Raw genomic sequence first — 14,146 nt, forward strand, 5'->3', positions numbered from 1 at the left:
TTCTCAGTAGTGATAAGTAATCAGCAAAATCAGTTCACTGTAGAATTACTGCTACCTGCCAGCGCTTAACTCCACATGCACCAGTATTCAGCAAATTTTTGTTGAAGATACTACCACCTTGCAGATCTGGATAGTGCTTTGAAAGAAGTACTGCCCCATGTACGCTTTGGCTGATGCTGCAATCAGTATTCTCTCTTTTCCTGCACCCTCTAGAGCACTTCATAAGGATTTCTTATCTCACACAGAAAATCTAAATACACAGTTTTATTTAATTAACATATTTTTAAACTATCATTGCCTTATAAAATCTGGCAATCTTCCTACTAAGGAAATGGTGCAACTTCTTTCTCTCTAAAAGCATTTGAAAAGAAGTCATGTTTTCCATTTCATCATTTTTCTGCCCAGGTCTCTCCATTTAGAGTAATGAATGGACATATGCTTTCCAATTTTGAAGCAAATTCCCATTAGAGAATAACCATATAATGTAAATAAAAAGATAATCTGCCACTGAGAGTGGAGGAGTTTGCCTTTCAGTTATATTCTTTGAAATAAGGAATAATTCCAATTGCTCATAGTTGTTTAAAAGTGATAGAATGCTTTAGTCTGGGTGGAGGTTTTAATCCAGGGACAAGGGGAAAAAATCATGGCATCATCCATCGCACCAAGTGGAAGTCTATGTTATTTATAAACTTTCTTGTTTCACAAAAGTCTGAAAGTTAAATAGACAGAATACAAGGCAGAAAGGGCGTAGAACTTGGGAAATGAAGAGGCAGTCCCGTGTTCACTTCCAAATGTGGAGTGCAGGGGGAAGAAAAGACATTCTGATGACCACAAGTTTATATTTTTTTGTAATTTCCATAATTTCAGATAATGAGAGATGCAACTGTTGGAATACTGTAACTCAATGATGGGAAAAAAGGTATCTTTAGAGCAGGCTCATGTGTAGTTCAGAATTTCAAAAATAACATCTCTGTAGTACAGTCCTGTTTGCACATCAGTTACACATTCAGAACTATATTTGAATGATATGTCATGTGGTCTTTGCTACTAGTCAAAAACGTTGAACAAAGAAGGTTGTAACTTTGACATGAAAGGGTACTTTCCCTCCAGTGCACATAATTTTTAGCATTGGGCTTTTGTGATTGATAAGAGAGAATGAGGTGGTTTAACTGATCCCCAGACAAACCTCTGCAGCATCTTAAACGTTGTGATGCCACTTGATGTTTGCAATCACTTCAATTCTTCAGCTAGTGGTTGCTAGCTTGCCGTCAGCAACTGTTAGGGCAGAGTCATAAGCTCTCTGGGAGAGTTAATATTGCCTTCTTGATTTTTACCTTATTTTATTTTAGGACTCCTTTTTTCAAATATCTTTATTCTTCTGTTCAGGGTTTCTACAGAAGTCTAGGATAAGAAGAGTTTTTAAATGTTAATGTCTTGCCTACTGCAGGATTTGCAAAGTTGCTAATCCTTTGACTGTGCAGCGCATAGCACGAAGTAGCTTGGGATTTTTTTCCTCCCTGTGTCTACCTCCTTTTTGTTACATTGTCTTTTTACAGTGTATAAGGCCAGGGACATTACAAAAAAGACTAATGGAAGAAACCGAGCTGCAGATTAATGCTGTGACCACTGAAATCCATATCAAAATTCATACTAGTATCAGAGGCAGCAAAAAGAAGCTTTAGGAAGCCATTCAATCTCTTTAAAATTCTTCCACATATATGTCTATGTTTCTGTTTGTGAAAATGTGATTTTTTTTCCTTAGCTCATATAATAATCAATATTCTTCTGCATGAGACATTTTACATATGTTAGTCATCAGAAAGGAAAATTGCAAAGTCCTGGGAAAACCCAGTCCAGAAAGTTATGTCTGGGTTGATCTTAGTTTAGCTGAAGTTCAGATCCAATGTTTCACAGTAGAAAGGAAAAATAGCTTTCAGTATTTCAGTGCATTCTGTAAAGCAAAACTGACTGTGCATACACACAGCTCAGAATGGCCAATAGGAGTATTCTGCAGTACCTAACTAAAACAGGATCTCTTAGAGTCACATATGAGAGGCACCTTGTGTTCTTGTAGAGTGCGCACCATTAAAAAACAGTTGGACCATACCCTAATATATATTCTAATTTTAGACAGCACAGTAGCTAGTAGCCATTTGCTCTGTGTGTCAACTGGGTTTTTGTCCTTGTTAAAAAAAAAAAAGTGAGGGAGACTGGGGGGAGTGTTTTTGCAGGTTCCTCTAAGTCTTAATTGTAACTTCCATCTCATACAAACAGTCCTAGTAGTCTGCAAATCCTCTTGATTTTGCATTTCTGTACAGTCTCCTTTCTAAAATAAATGGAAAGCTACAAAGCTTCCAGCAATATTGTATTGTGCATAGACATTCACTTGCTCTAAAAGATGTATTTTCCAGATTTTTCATCACAAAATTCATCACAGATTTGTCATTTATACTCTTTTCTGAGCTACTGATGTAGTTTCTATAGTAAATGGTCTTTGATTTAGCTCATGGTTATCAATGAAAAAACACCTGAAACACAGCAGTGTTTCATATATTGTTTATCAGTCATTTGCCAGTGACACAAGAACTGCAGGTGAAAGGAGGGATGACTTTAAGCTCATTTATTTTCATGCCTGTCCATTCAAGCTCTTTGCCTCATAGAAAAAATATATGTCCTAAAGCTGATAAAAGTTACACTGCTAAAGACAGAGTGACTTCAGACATTTTCTTTCTGGTTTGCAGTAAAGGTGACCTCACTTGGTGGTAGCTATCATGCAGTTGTTTCCTCAGATCTTTGCTTTTCACTGTATTCCTTTGCAGGTTCAGGGGTCTGCAGTCATCACAAGTTACTTTAAAGTTTTCCACTCTGTATTCGACACATCCTCAATCTACTGAGAATAAATTCAAGTACCTCTGAGGTGTGAATACGAATGAAATCTGAATGCAAATATTTCACCTTTTATTTTTGCAGCCGGATCCTGCGGGTAGAGATATTTCCATCCGACCAATCTTGGAGCACTGTGAAAACACTCACATGACAATTTGGCTTGGAATTGTCTACGCTTATAAAGGGCTGCTGATGGTAAGCATAGCTTGTTCTGCACAACACTGACTTCAACCTGCTATTTACTGATAGGGATGAACTGAATTATATTTGCTTTCCTGGTGGCTGAGAATGAGTTAAATATTCCTTAAATGCATCTTTTATAAATGGATCTGTTCTAAAGTTCATTAGGTGGTAATATGTGAATATATGACTATGTAAAATGAATAAGACAGTAATAGCACTTAAGCTGATTGCTATAGATATACTACAACACTAGAAATTCAATACTGGAAAGATGGGTCTATGAACAAAACAGCTTTGTAAATAAAGACGACAAATTATCTGAATTCCTTTAGGTTCTCCAAAACTTTAGGACTAGATTATTCTAGAAGTTTACCTCTGAGTTGCAAATGTCCTTCAGAAGCAGGAGACACAAGATTAATTTGGAGCCTGAAACAAAATAACCCTTTTCTCACTAAAGCCCACCTCCACAAAAAGATTTAGGTACTAAAATGGACCGCAGGACCTCAGCAACCAGTAGTCCTGAACCTTGCTAGTTTAAAAACAAACAAACAAACAAACAAACCTATAAAGGTGACTATTAGTGATTAAAAGCCCCTAAGCCTCAAGGCTTTTAAAACATTCGATTTTGACAGCATTGATCAGCTGAACACCTATCTTGAGCTGAGCCCCATCTGGATCTTAAACCTAGATAAAGATTAGTTTACAATGCCCGAAGGGTTCAATCTGTTCTGCGTATTTGCAGCATGCCTCTTCGTAAGGATGCCCATAAAAGACTGGGACAGCTGCTTCCACTTGGGGTGGTTGGTGCTGCTGGCCTGGGGGAAGCTGGGGGGAGGGATGGGCTGGTGCTTGGAGTACCTTCTTCCCTCTCCACAGCCAGTGACCACTCTGCTGACGTACAGTGTCCTGTTGCTTTCCATGCTGCTTTTTTTCAGTCTGAAAGATCTTTAAATATGTAGTGCAAAGTTCAACTGTAAGGGATGAGAGGTATTTTTGGGTTTTTTTAAATTCTAAGCAGCCAGTGACTGTAGTCAGACTAGTCTGCTGGGGAGTGCCTTCAGGCAGAGGAGTCTCCAGTTCCTGGGTGAGAGCTCTGATCCTGGAGCTACTAGCTAAAAAAGAAGCCTTCTCACCTTCCCATTTAAAAAAAATTTTAAGAGTTACTTTAGGTATAGACACATGTTTTTCAGAGAATGTTCAAGCAGGCTGTGAAATCAAGAGCTAGGACATACTTTATCCCCCCCAAAGGGATCAGGAATTAGGAAAGATTCCACATCTCTGCATGTCTTACTGGGCAGCTCTGAGTGACTCTGGATTCACAGTAACCTCAGCATGTAGCACAGCATTAAGGTATTTGTCTTTTGAAGGCAAGGACATCAGAAGTTAAGAGCTGTCACACTGACTGGCACCAGGGTCACAGTTTGAGAGTAAGATATAGCTGTCTATTGGTGTAAAACATCGTGCTTCATGCAAAAAACACAGCACAGCACCCGAAATTGTACCAGTACATCGTATGTGGAGCTTCTTTGCACACTAATGAACTAGAACAGCTCAAAAGAGATTGCTGCAAATAAAAAGGCTCCTTCAGGCTGTCAAAGCCCCTGTACCCCTCTGCAGGGCCCATCTGCAAGTCCCTGTGTGGGAATAGGAGCTTCTGAAATCCCTACTTACATTTCTTTCTTTGGTTGTTCCTAATCTGCATAGTGCAATTTCTGAGTTTTTCTCTTTTGTAAGCCAAATCTTCCAAAGAGATACAGCTAAACTGGAAAGCATAGCTTTAGTACCCAGCTGCTGACAAGGTATTTAACTTTAATGAAACATTTATATTGCATGTGCTGATACTTTGTATCTGTTAGGTAATTTATTTGTCTTTTATACCTTTTCTACTATATTACATTATTACTGGTTTGACATATCTGTCAATAAATTCCTGCTCTTCACTTCGGAAAGTATTTTTCACTTTGCATATTTAATTTTACAAGATTTTTCTTAGATAATTTATTAAAAGAAACAATGTTTTCCATATTATTCTTACTTTCCAGTCTCCTTGTATAGAAATTTTGAACAGTTCATTTTATGTTCTTCTAGGTAGGATATACCAGCATTCCTTATACAAGTGCTTAAGACATTTTTCTCTGTGGTTCTGTTTGAAAAGTAAATAAATAAATACATCTGGTTCACTTAGCAATGTAAGTGAACAAAACAAATTAAAATTCCTTTGTAAATACTGAAGAATTCAAACAAATGGTGAGGGTTGGGTTTTTTTGCAAAAATAATTTCAATAATATTTTCAATTAAAAATCTGTAATTTGTTATTAAAAAAGGAAAAGAATGTTCTATATTTTAAAAATACATCCTCAAGTAATTTTCTTTGAAGTTTCTTTCAAGTTTGAGTCATGCTGGACAGTAATCAAACTGCCTTGGTTCTCACTAATCCTTTACCCTAGTTTGGTTTGTTGGCATGTACACTGGACTGTTTTCTACAAGATATGTGGCTCTGTTTAAGTTTGCAAATGCCATTTGACATTACTCACTATTCTTATTTCAGACATTGTTTCATAACCACCATTGTAATATATAACTTTTATTACTCTAGTGTCCTTTTATCACACAGATCTCTATGTATTAGAGAGGAAGGTAGTCTTCTGAATCACTTAAATAATTGCTATGATGCATTATACCAGGACAACAGGATTGATGCATTTTATGTCGTCACCAAAGGTGTTTCTGTATGCCACACATATTTTGCCTTCAGAAAAAAAACCTATTACTGTATCACTTTAAAAAGGTTTAACTAATATGAAATTCTGCAGTTTGTAATAATAACATACATATCTCTACTTTAACATACTTTATACTAAAGAGCTAGTATTGCTAATTGCAGTATGATGCAATATTTAAGGTGAGATGGCTTAGTGATTTACTTAGGCCAAAATTATTTACAGTGACATCTTGTCTCAAATTGAGAATACAAAAAAATTGTTTAACCTAAAAAAGTACTTTGGCTTGAAGATATAAACCAATACTGTCCATTCAGATGACATAACTGCACTGATGCAGTGGATAAATCATTCAGGGTAGGGCAGAACACAGAAGTTCAGGAAAGGGCAGGGAAGGGAAGGGAAGGCAAGGCAAAATAAGGGAAGGCATTGCTCACCAGGATGCACAGGTTCTATCCATCAGAAAGTCAGCAAACATTAATTCACAATTCTTTGATTGCCTTTGAAAGGATGTGAGGAACTGCTTACTAAATGCATAAAGGCTTCTCAGTTACTGGATTCAGATTCCTCAGGACTGGTGACCAGAGAATAATGGGAAGATGACCATCCCAAATCTTGCCTTTGTCATTGTGTTAGTCTTCTTAGTGACCCTGGCCAAGTCCCACCAGACATATGGGACTCAGGTTTTTTTCCCATCTCAGATTCAGCTCCTAAAAGGCTACATACAAGTTTAAGGTCTGTCTGTTTGTAAATGGTGACTATTAGTCACAGGATGTCTAGCTTCTGAACTCTGATGTAGACATGGTTGAAAAGTACCTCTGTTTCACGTATTCCAAAGGTAGATAGAAATCAAACCATCTTAAGCTTGCCAGTGGTGCATTATTAGTGAGTGTTCTAACATCTTTTTGAGTGGTATGAGTTATTTTTCTGATCTCAGCCAGAACAATAACAAATTAAGAATGGATTGGACTCCTCTAGCTCACTTTGCTTATTAACCACACACACTAGACTTGTCTACAGTCATTAGACTCAAGGTGTACATATGTTGGAAGTTTTACTGTGTTGCTGATACAGTATTACAGTTACATGTTATTCAGCTACTGACAAACAGGCTTTCATGGCAAAGGTATATTTTCAGTTTGGCCATTGTTCTGCATATCAAATCTTACTTTTACCATGTAAGTGTTAATTGAGGGATCTTAAAGCTGTAAATAATATTACTGACCACTTCTGATACACAGTTGTTAACGTATGGTCTTTTGTTAACCTTGCTAAGGATGAAAACATCAGTATTTCATAGCGAAGATAGGAAAAATTGATGCATATACATCCTGGGACTTTATAAAGGTCACTAAGAATAATAAATTTAATTCCTTCTGATGATTCATATTCCAGTATTCTGATTTGGTCGCCATAGTTGACACATTGCACAACACAACTCCATAATCAATTTATGAAGTTAAATAAGATATTAATTTAACTAAAACATATCTTTGCTATAAAGTTCAATCTGAATTTCAAGTCTGAAAGAGTTCCTCTGCTTCCTGAGGCTCTCTGATCACTAGGCTGAATTTGTCTAGCTCTGAGTTTCAAACCTTGTACTTTAGTGGGTCTTGCACATAAACTATACTTCCCTCTCAGTTTGGCCAAATTTCTGTGGCTTTGCTAAAAATCTTGCTGGTTTATGAAAATGATATCTATTGCTTACCATTCTCCATTTTGCTCCCTCTGCATCATTTTCAGCCATGATGCTATAGCCTCCTTCAAGTAAATGTTACAAACATGGGACAGCATTAGGTTAGGAATTTTTGGAAATCTATCCTTGTTTCAGTAGCTTCTTTTTAATAGTTACATGTAGAGATCTATCACCTAGATTTCAGTCAGTTTAAATTTGTTGTGTAACATGCTATTTTTAAATCCCAATACCAAGCAGTATTAATGCAAACACTAGTGAGAAATCCAAGTAAGCTGCATAAATGTAATTATCTTGCAATCTCATTGAAAAAAGTAATAGCATGTTGAATTATATCACTATCTTTTTTTTGTCATTTATTGCCTGAGTTCATATATCAGCCATTTCATTAATTAGCTTAGGATAGGAATTACCATAATAGCTCTGTAATCACTGAAGATGTTCCACTTTCTCTTTTCCTATATGACCTCTTTATATCTTAAGTGGAGCTTTGCCAGAATTCCAATAAATGTCAACAATTAAGTCCAGCAGTCCAGACAACTTCTAAATCAATTCCTAAAACTGCAAGTAAGTTATCGGATCTCTCTGATTAAAACAGCTTGTCTTGACAGGGTTTGTGAGAGCTCTCTTACTGCTGGAATAAGCTGCATTTCAGTTTTGGCAAGACGTGGATACATTGTTCCATCTTTGTATAAATGTAGGACAAAAATACTCATTAAGGATAACTTAACATGCATCTTTACTATTGAATTTGTCATCTTCCATGGAATGAATCATTATGAGGATTCCTTTTTCTCCACATACATTTTTAGAAATCCTTATGAATTCTGTTAATGTTGCTAGTCATTCATTTTCTACTACATATTTAACTTCCCTTTCCACTATCTGCATTTTTGAACTTTAAATCATGATCATTTTAATGAATTTTCTCTTTTTAACCTTTGTTACATTCTGTCTAGTTTTTAGCCAATTTTATTGCTTTTTTGTTTTAAATTCCACAACAACCAAGTCAATTTTTAAAGTAAGGAAAGCTTCTTTGCATTTATGAAATTTAGGGCAGATCATTTACAGCACATGCTCAAACATCTTTCAGTTGCTGCTTGTAAACATTCCTGTTGGTTCCCCCGCTTGCCTTCTCAGATATCTTCCTTCACTGTGATAGCTAATCTATAAACATTATTTTTCCAATGTTTTTGTGCACTTTGGAGTAGATTTGCAAAAAGGAGTTAAGTACCATGGTTTAGAGTTTAGGCTACAGTGCCCAGCGGCACAGACTTTGGTCAGCACTTGGTGGGCAGGAGGGGAGAGCAGCTTGGCCAGGGTAACATGGACCTCAGGAGCCCAAAGTACTTCTCATCTGAACTCCAGCAGAAGCTGGTTGTTCAACCAGGAGCTGCTTATGAACAGTACAGCTGTAGTGTGTAAGCTGCGCTCCTCATTTTTACCATTTTACTATATTTATATTTAAGCTTTGTGGTGAGGAAATGTAGTTAATAGTGGTACCAGCTATTTGTAATCACTGAAACATTTACAATGTTTTAGCATGCAAAACATAAGTTACCATATGTTTTTGTAGGATAAATTTTTCCACACTATGACCATAAGGAAACTTCAAACATATTCTTGAAATATTGCAGATATTGCAGTATTCCCTTACCTCTCTCTTGGCATCCATTTTTATATAGCAGAAATAATTTAAATTGTAGCACACGTTTTTATCAGAGATGTTTGATCATTTTGACAGTGTTGTGATTGTCTGTGGTAATCTTATGCCAGAGACAATATAAAGCTATTCCAAATGAATATTCACTAATAAGCAATTGCGTATTTGTTTTAACTTAATTACTGTAATGTGGTTCATGACTAAGCAGAATTTTCACAGAGGAAAGCCAGATACAGACTGAATAGAAAGAAGGGAACATATTTTATTAACCTGTTGGTTTGAGCAGCTGGAGTATAAAGTAGAAAATTTTATCTGGATGCTTGTTAGTGTCCATAGCTTTGTGTAGCTGCTCTTCCATCTTCCCCTGGGCAGGACCAAACTAAGTGTCTCGCAGCATAAAGGACTTTGCCAAGACCTTTACAAGGAAAGCACTTCAACTGAACAGCTGAGTATCATGTTTTGCAATTTAAAAAGTGTTTAGCTATTATTCTAATGCTCAATAGAAATAATAAGCTTCCCTTTAGGACTGTCTATCCAGAGCAGCTCTGTGAAAATGAACTAAATACATGGCTGACTCATACCTAATCAGGGGAGTGAATGATGGTTTAACATCAGACTGTACTGACTGTGAAGGTTGGAGACCTACAAGGGTATAGTTGGTCTTTCAGTTTGTTAACCTTACTTGGCGTGCTGGCAATTTAAAAAAAAACCAAAACTTTTTTATGCATCTTCCTGAAAACTGCTCAGTATTTTTTACTGCCCAGTTCTCCAGTGAAAACCTGAAAATCAAAAGACTTTTTTTTTCTTTTTAGTTTTGAAAATTCTTATTGAAAAAAATCTCCAGCCATTCCACTGAGATTAAAATGTGCCTGTGTCTGTGATGATCTGGATTTAATGAATGAACAAGTATACAGAAACCCACAACTCATGGGTTAGTTCAGACTGAGAAGTGTTTGCAGTCCAGATTCCAGAACTGCCTTTATTTAAGGGGCAGCAGGAAGGGAAATCTCCCAGTACTCTAGCCAGAAAAAAACAATCCGAAAAACAAAAGCAAGAACAAAACCCACAAATAAGCTATAAGATCTTTGAAGTAAAAGCTTGCTTTTGTTCCTTCATGCAGCACAGCAGGGCTGTGATCCACAAGTGAGCTCAGTAAGTGCTACTACAATACGGTAATTAGCTGTAAAGCTGCAGCCTAGTCCAATATATAATCTTTCCAAAGCCATGCTCTGTAGTTATTGGCAAGTATGACTTCTGACAAGATTGGATACTTTTCCTCTGGTATTTCTCTGCTCGTCTGGTATCAGTATAATTCTCTTTCTTCATCTTTCTTTCCTAGTACTGCTCATAACCCATGTTCAAAGTATCAGTAGACATTACTTTGAAATGAAACATATAGACAAAAAGGTTTAAGGCCAGTGCAGGGCAAGAGGGAATATAGAAGGGTAAAAGGCCATTAGACTTGACAGTAGACTGTTGTGCTCCTTAACTTTTAGATAACTGCTTTCTGTAGGAGAATGCATAGCCCTGAGTTATTCAAACTCCTTCTATGATGCACAGGATTCATGGGGAGCCTCATGAAGAGAACTGAAAGGAGCTGCCTAAGCAAGCCGGTATAAAACAGTAGGGATAGATGTGTCCTGCCTCTCTCCAAATCTAGCATGTTAGCACTGCTAAGAGCTGCCTGCCTCCATCCTGGTGTGTTTCTGCACGCCTTCTCTAAAGACTGTTTAATCAAAATTCTCAGCAGAGATCAGAACTAACATCCCACGCAAGTGCCCAAGTAATTAAGACAGTCAGTCTGTCATTACATAAAATCTGACAGCTCTGAAAGGAATTTGAGAGTTCTTTCTGAAGATAACCTCTACTCTGGGGCTAGGGAGCACAGCTCAGGCAAAATTTGGAATTGTGCCATGTTGTCTAAACATGAAGCTATGCAGTGGTCACCACCAGCAGCATTCTCTTGAATGAAGTTGCCTGATGCTCTATTCTGTGGGGTCCCAAACTGGTAGATACACCCTGAGAAGCTTTTACCAGTTGGAGCCCTCCAGGAGCAATAGGAAGAGAGACAGCTGTGTTGCAAATCCCAGCAGGCAGCCTTAAATATCAAATAGACCTTAAATTGCACAGCAGTCTCAAGAATTAGATGCTCCCAAGCATAATGAGAACCAGGATTTACATAGCTAGGGAAGATTAATGTTTAAACTTTAGGTACCAAGAGTAACGAGCAGTTGAACTGGAGTACTAAGAGTCCGTGGTTTTAAATGGAGATCATAAGTTTCATCTCCAAAACTTGTCGAGGAATCATGGAAATCTGGACCTTTCACTAACAACATCTGCATCCCATTCCTCAACCAAGCAATTTTAGGGATTTTCAGGATTTTTGCAGTCATAAAAGTGAATCTTTCATTTGTGCAGATTGGCTAAGCCTCAGGAAGGAGGCAAATGGAGGGAAAGCAAAGTATCATGGTCCCTCAGGAAGGCTCTGTCTCAGAGGAGGAGTCTTACCAATGCCATGGAGCCCTGCAGGCACCTGTGGCAGGCAAACAAAGGAACACCTCTGTGAACAGCACTGTGCTGGCAGCAGGCAGCAGAAAACTCTCAGCTTTTATCCATGTTTGAGTCTCAAAGATGAGCTGTGACTTTTAGAAAAGGAGAGCTCTCTTCCTGAGGAAAGCATTTTACCCCAAATGCCAATAAAATTACAATGCTCTCAAATTTATAGTGCATCATTCTGAGGAAACCCACTTGCTGCAAGAGCCTCTCCCTTTCTTTAGTTATCATATAAATAAATATCTTCCTTTCATCTGGAAGATACTTAACCATTTTCCATGCTGTTCTCAATTATAAATGAGAATGGGCCAAACCGTAGGCCCCGTAACAGTGTTCAAATGATCTTTTTCCATTATAATTGATATTTTAGATGGCTTTATAACTGCCTCAGCTATAAATTCATGCCCATTATTTGTAATAAGTGCTGGCCTCATTTAAGTATGTTGGCTGTATTCCCAGAATAATGCTTTTGGCAGAGAATCTGTTCATGCTGGGAGAAGTGGGGGAGAGTGAGGGACGACCTACAACCCTCAAAATCTCATTAATAGTTAATTGTAGCAGGAGAAGATAGAAATCATCTCCATAGCTAATCAGGATCTCATAACTTTAAAAACATAATATAGACATACATGCAAGGATTCCTTCTATCCCTCAAAACAAGTCTGCCCAGACCAGCCTGTTTTTCAGTCCAGGGGCTGGGAAAGTGTATATTTGCAGCACCAGTGAGCTGTGCAGTGCCAAGAGTGCAGAGAATGAAGAACAGGCAACCACTGAGATTGTGGAGTGTCTGGGGGGAATACATTTGTATCCCAAATAGAGGTATCACCAGTGTATGTCCCCAGTGGAGCCAGGTCAACACAGTGGACTATTTGCTTCTGCTTCTGTAATGGAGTCTGTATGTTCCCTGCTTCATCTATGCCCAGTGCCAGACCCAACAGCAGAGGAGTGCTGCCTGCATCCTTCCTTATTGGAAATATCATCTTGGTTAACTACGGGGCTCTGAAAATGTATTAGGGGATGAGCTATTTCTTTTGCACAAAGTGACTCAGCTCAATAAATGGCTTATCCACCTCAACTGTCCTACCTGAATGGCTCTGAGACTGCTTTCTGCTGCAGGTAGCTGTCTACATATACCTTAACTCCTCAAGACCAGCCCTCTCCCATGCTTCACCTGCAGCAGCCACTGCTTTTCTTCCTGCACTTCTTAGGCTGTTGTGAAAGGCAGGGGAAGAGGCAAGGGACTGGGGTGAGGTGTGGACTCTAGTCCTGCTAAAGGAGATGGGTAAAACAGAAGAGACAGGCCTGCAACAAGGAGGGAAGGGAATGCCCTGGATAGTCTCTTGTGCTTGACTGGCAACCAACCAGTGTTCTTCTAGTCCCAGTTATTTGCCTTTGAAATCTTTAAAACCGTTTTCCCCACAGGAAAAAAGTAGAAGGTAAATTTTACCAGACAACTGCAATTAATTCCTAAATGGCATCATCATAGACCTCTAATGTCTTAGATTACCACATGGGTTGCAGTTATATGAAAGGGAAGATTATCTCCATGACATGGCAGTGGACAAATGTGATGGCCTGGGAGGAAGGGTACCAAGGTCAATGGGAGTGCATCTTCTTGTCTGTCCCTGCATTGTGATCAGAAAAAGCTAGAAAACACTGAAACCATGCCTTGGGTCTTAGTGATGGTTCCTCTCTCTGTCCTTCCTTTCCCTCCAGTACCATCTGCTGTCTTCCACTCTTCCCAGGGCACCATGCATTCGTACTGGGCTTTGTCTAGACTCTAGGCTGGGTTGCCTATTTACAATGTCTTGAGATCATTTATGATTTTACTGCACTGCTTGAATTTCTCTTAGGAATGCAGCAGAAATAAAATAATTGTTTGCAGCCATTTATGTTGTGGAAAAATCTAATTAAATTTCAAGGGATGAAGATGCCTTCCTTACACTAAAGACTTTCCCCTTCTGAACTGCAAAAGCATATTGCAAATAACAAAGGGGCTAAAGCTTAAAAATACACCAAAGAAGAAAAAGCAAACAAATGATTGCCACAAGAATGTTTTATGCCAGAAATCATTAGACAACTGCAATTGAAAGGCCATTACCAACTACCACTATAATAAAAAACATTATAATCTCAGTCTGAACAAGTAGGGTGACACTTTCTACATTGTAGATTTGTCTCCCATGGGGCACATCTTGGCACTGCTGTTTATTAATGTAGGTGATAATCATACAATGAATGACTGGATTGATAAGAGTATATTGAGAACAGCTGCTAAAAATAGCTAAAAGCACAATGAATATCTTTACCGGGATCCTTGAAAACAAGCTAGGAGGACTGTCTTTAAAAAGTACTAAAACTGTAAAATAAAGATAGCCATAGCATTTAGAGAAATTTGTTCCCAGCACATGTGTATCCAAGTTTCACCTTTTTCTTGTGACAGCAGGA

General features: G+C 38.1%; 1 protein-coding gene across 1 annotated transcript in view; it reads left to right on the forward strand.

Moving 5' to 3' along the window:
* The window catches only part of GABBR2 (gamma-aminobutyric acid (GABA) B receptor, 2), a 251,377-nt gene that overhangs the window by 211,113 nt on the left and 26,118 nt on the right, over positions 1–14,146 (forward strand). The window contains exon 12 of the mRNA XM_010184999.1: positions 2,971–3,081. Coding sequence (XP_010183301.1) covers positions 2,971–3,081 — 111 coding nt within the window. The remainder of the gene's footprint in view (positions 1–2,970; positions 3,082–14,146) is intronic.

The sequence above is a fragment of the Mesitornis unicolor genome, unplaced genomic scaffold, assembly GCF_000695765.1.
Source record: "Mesitornis unicolor isolate BGI_N332 unplaced genomic scaffold, ASM69576v1 scaffold185, whole genome shotgun sequence".
In the NCBI taxonomy this organism is placed as follows: Eukaryota; Metazoa; Chordata; class Aves; order Mesitornithiformes; family Mesitornithidae; genus Mesitornis; species Mesitornis unicolor.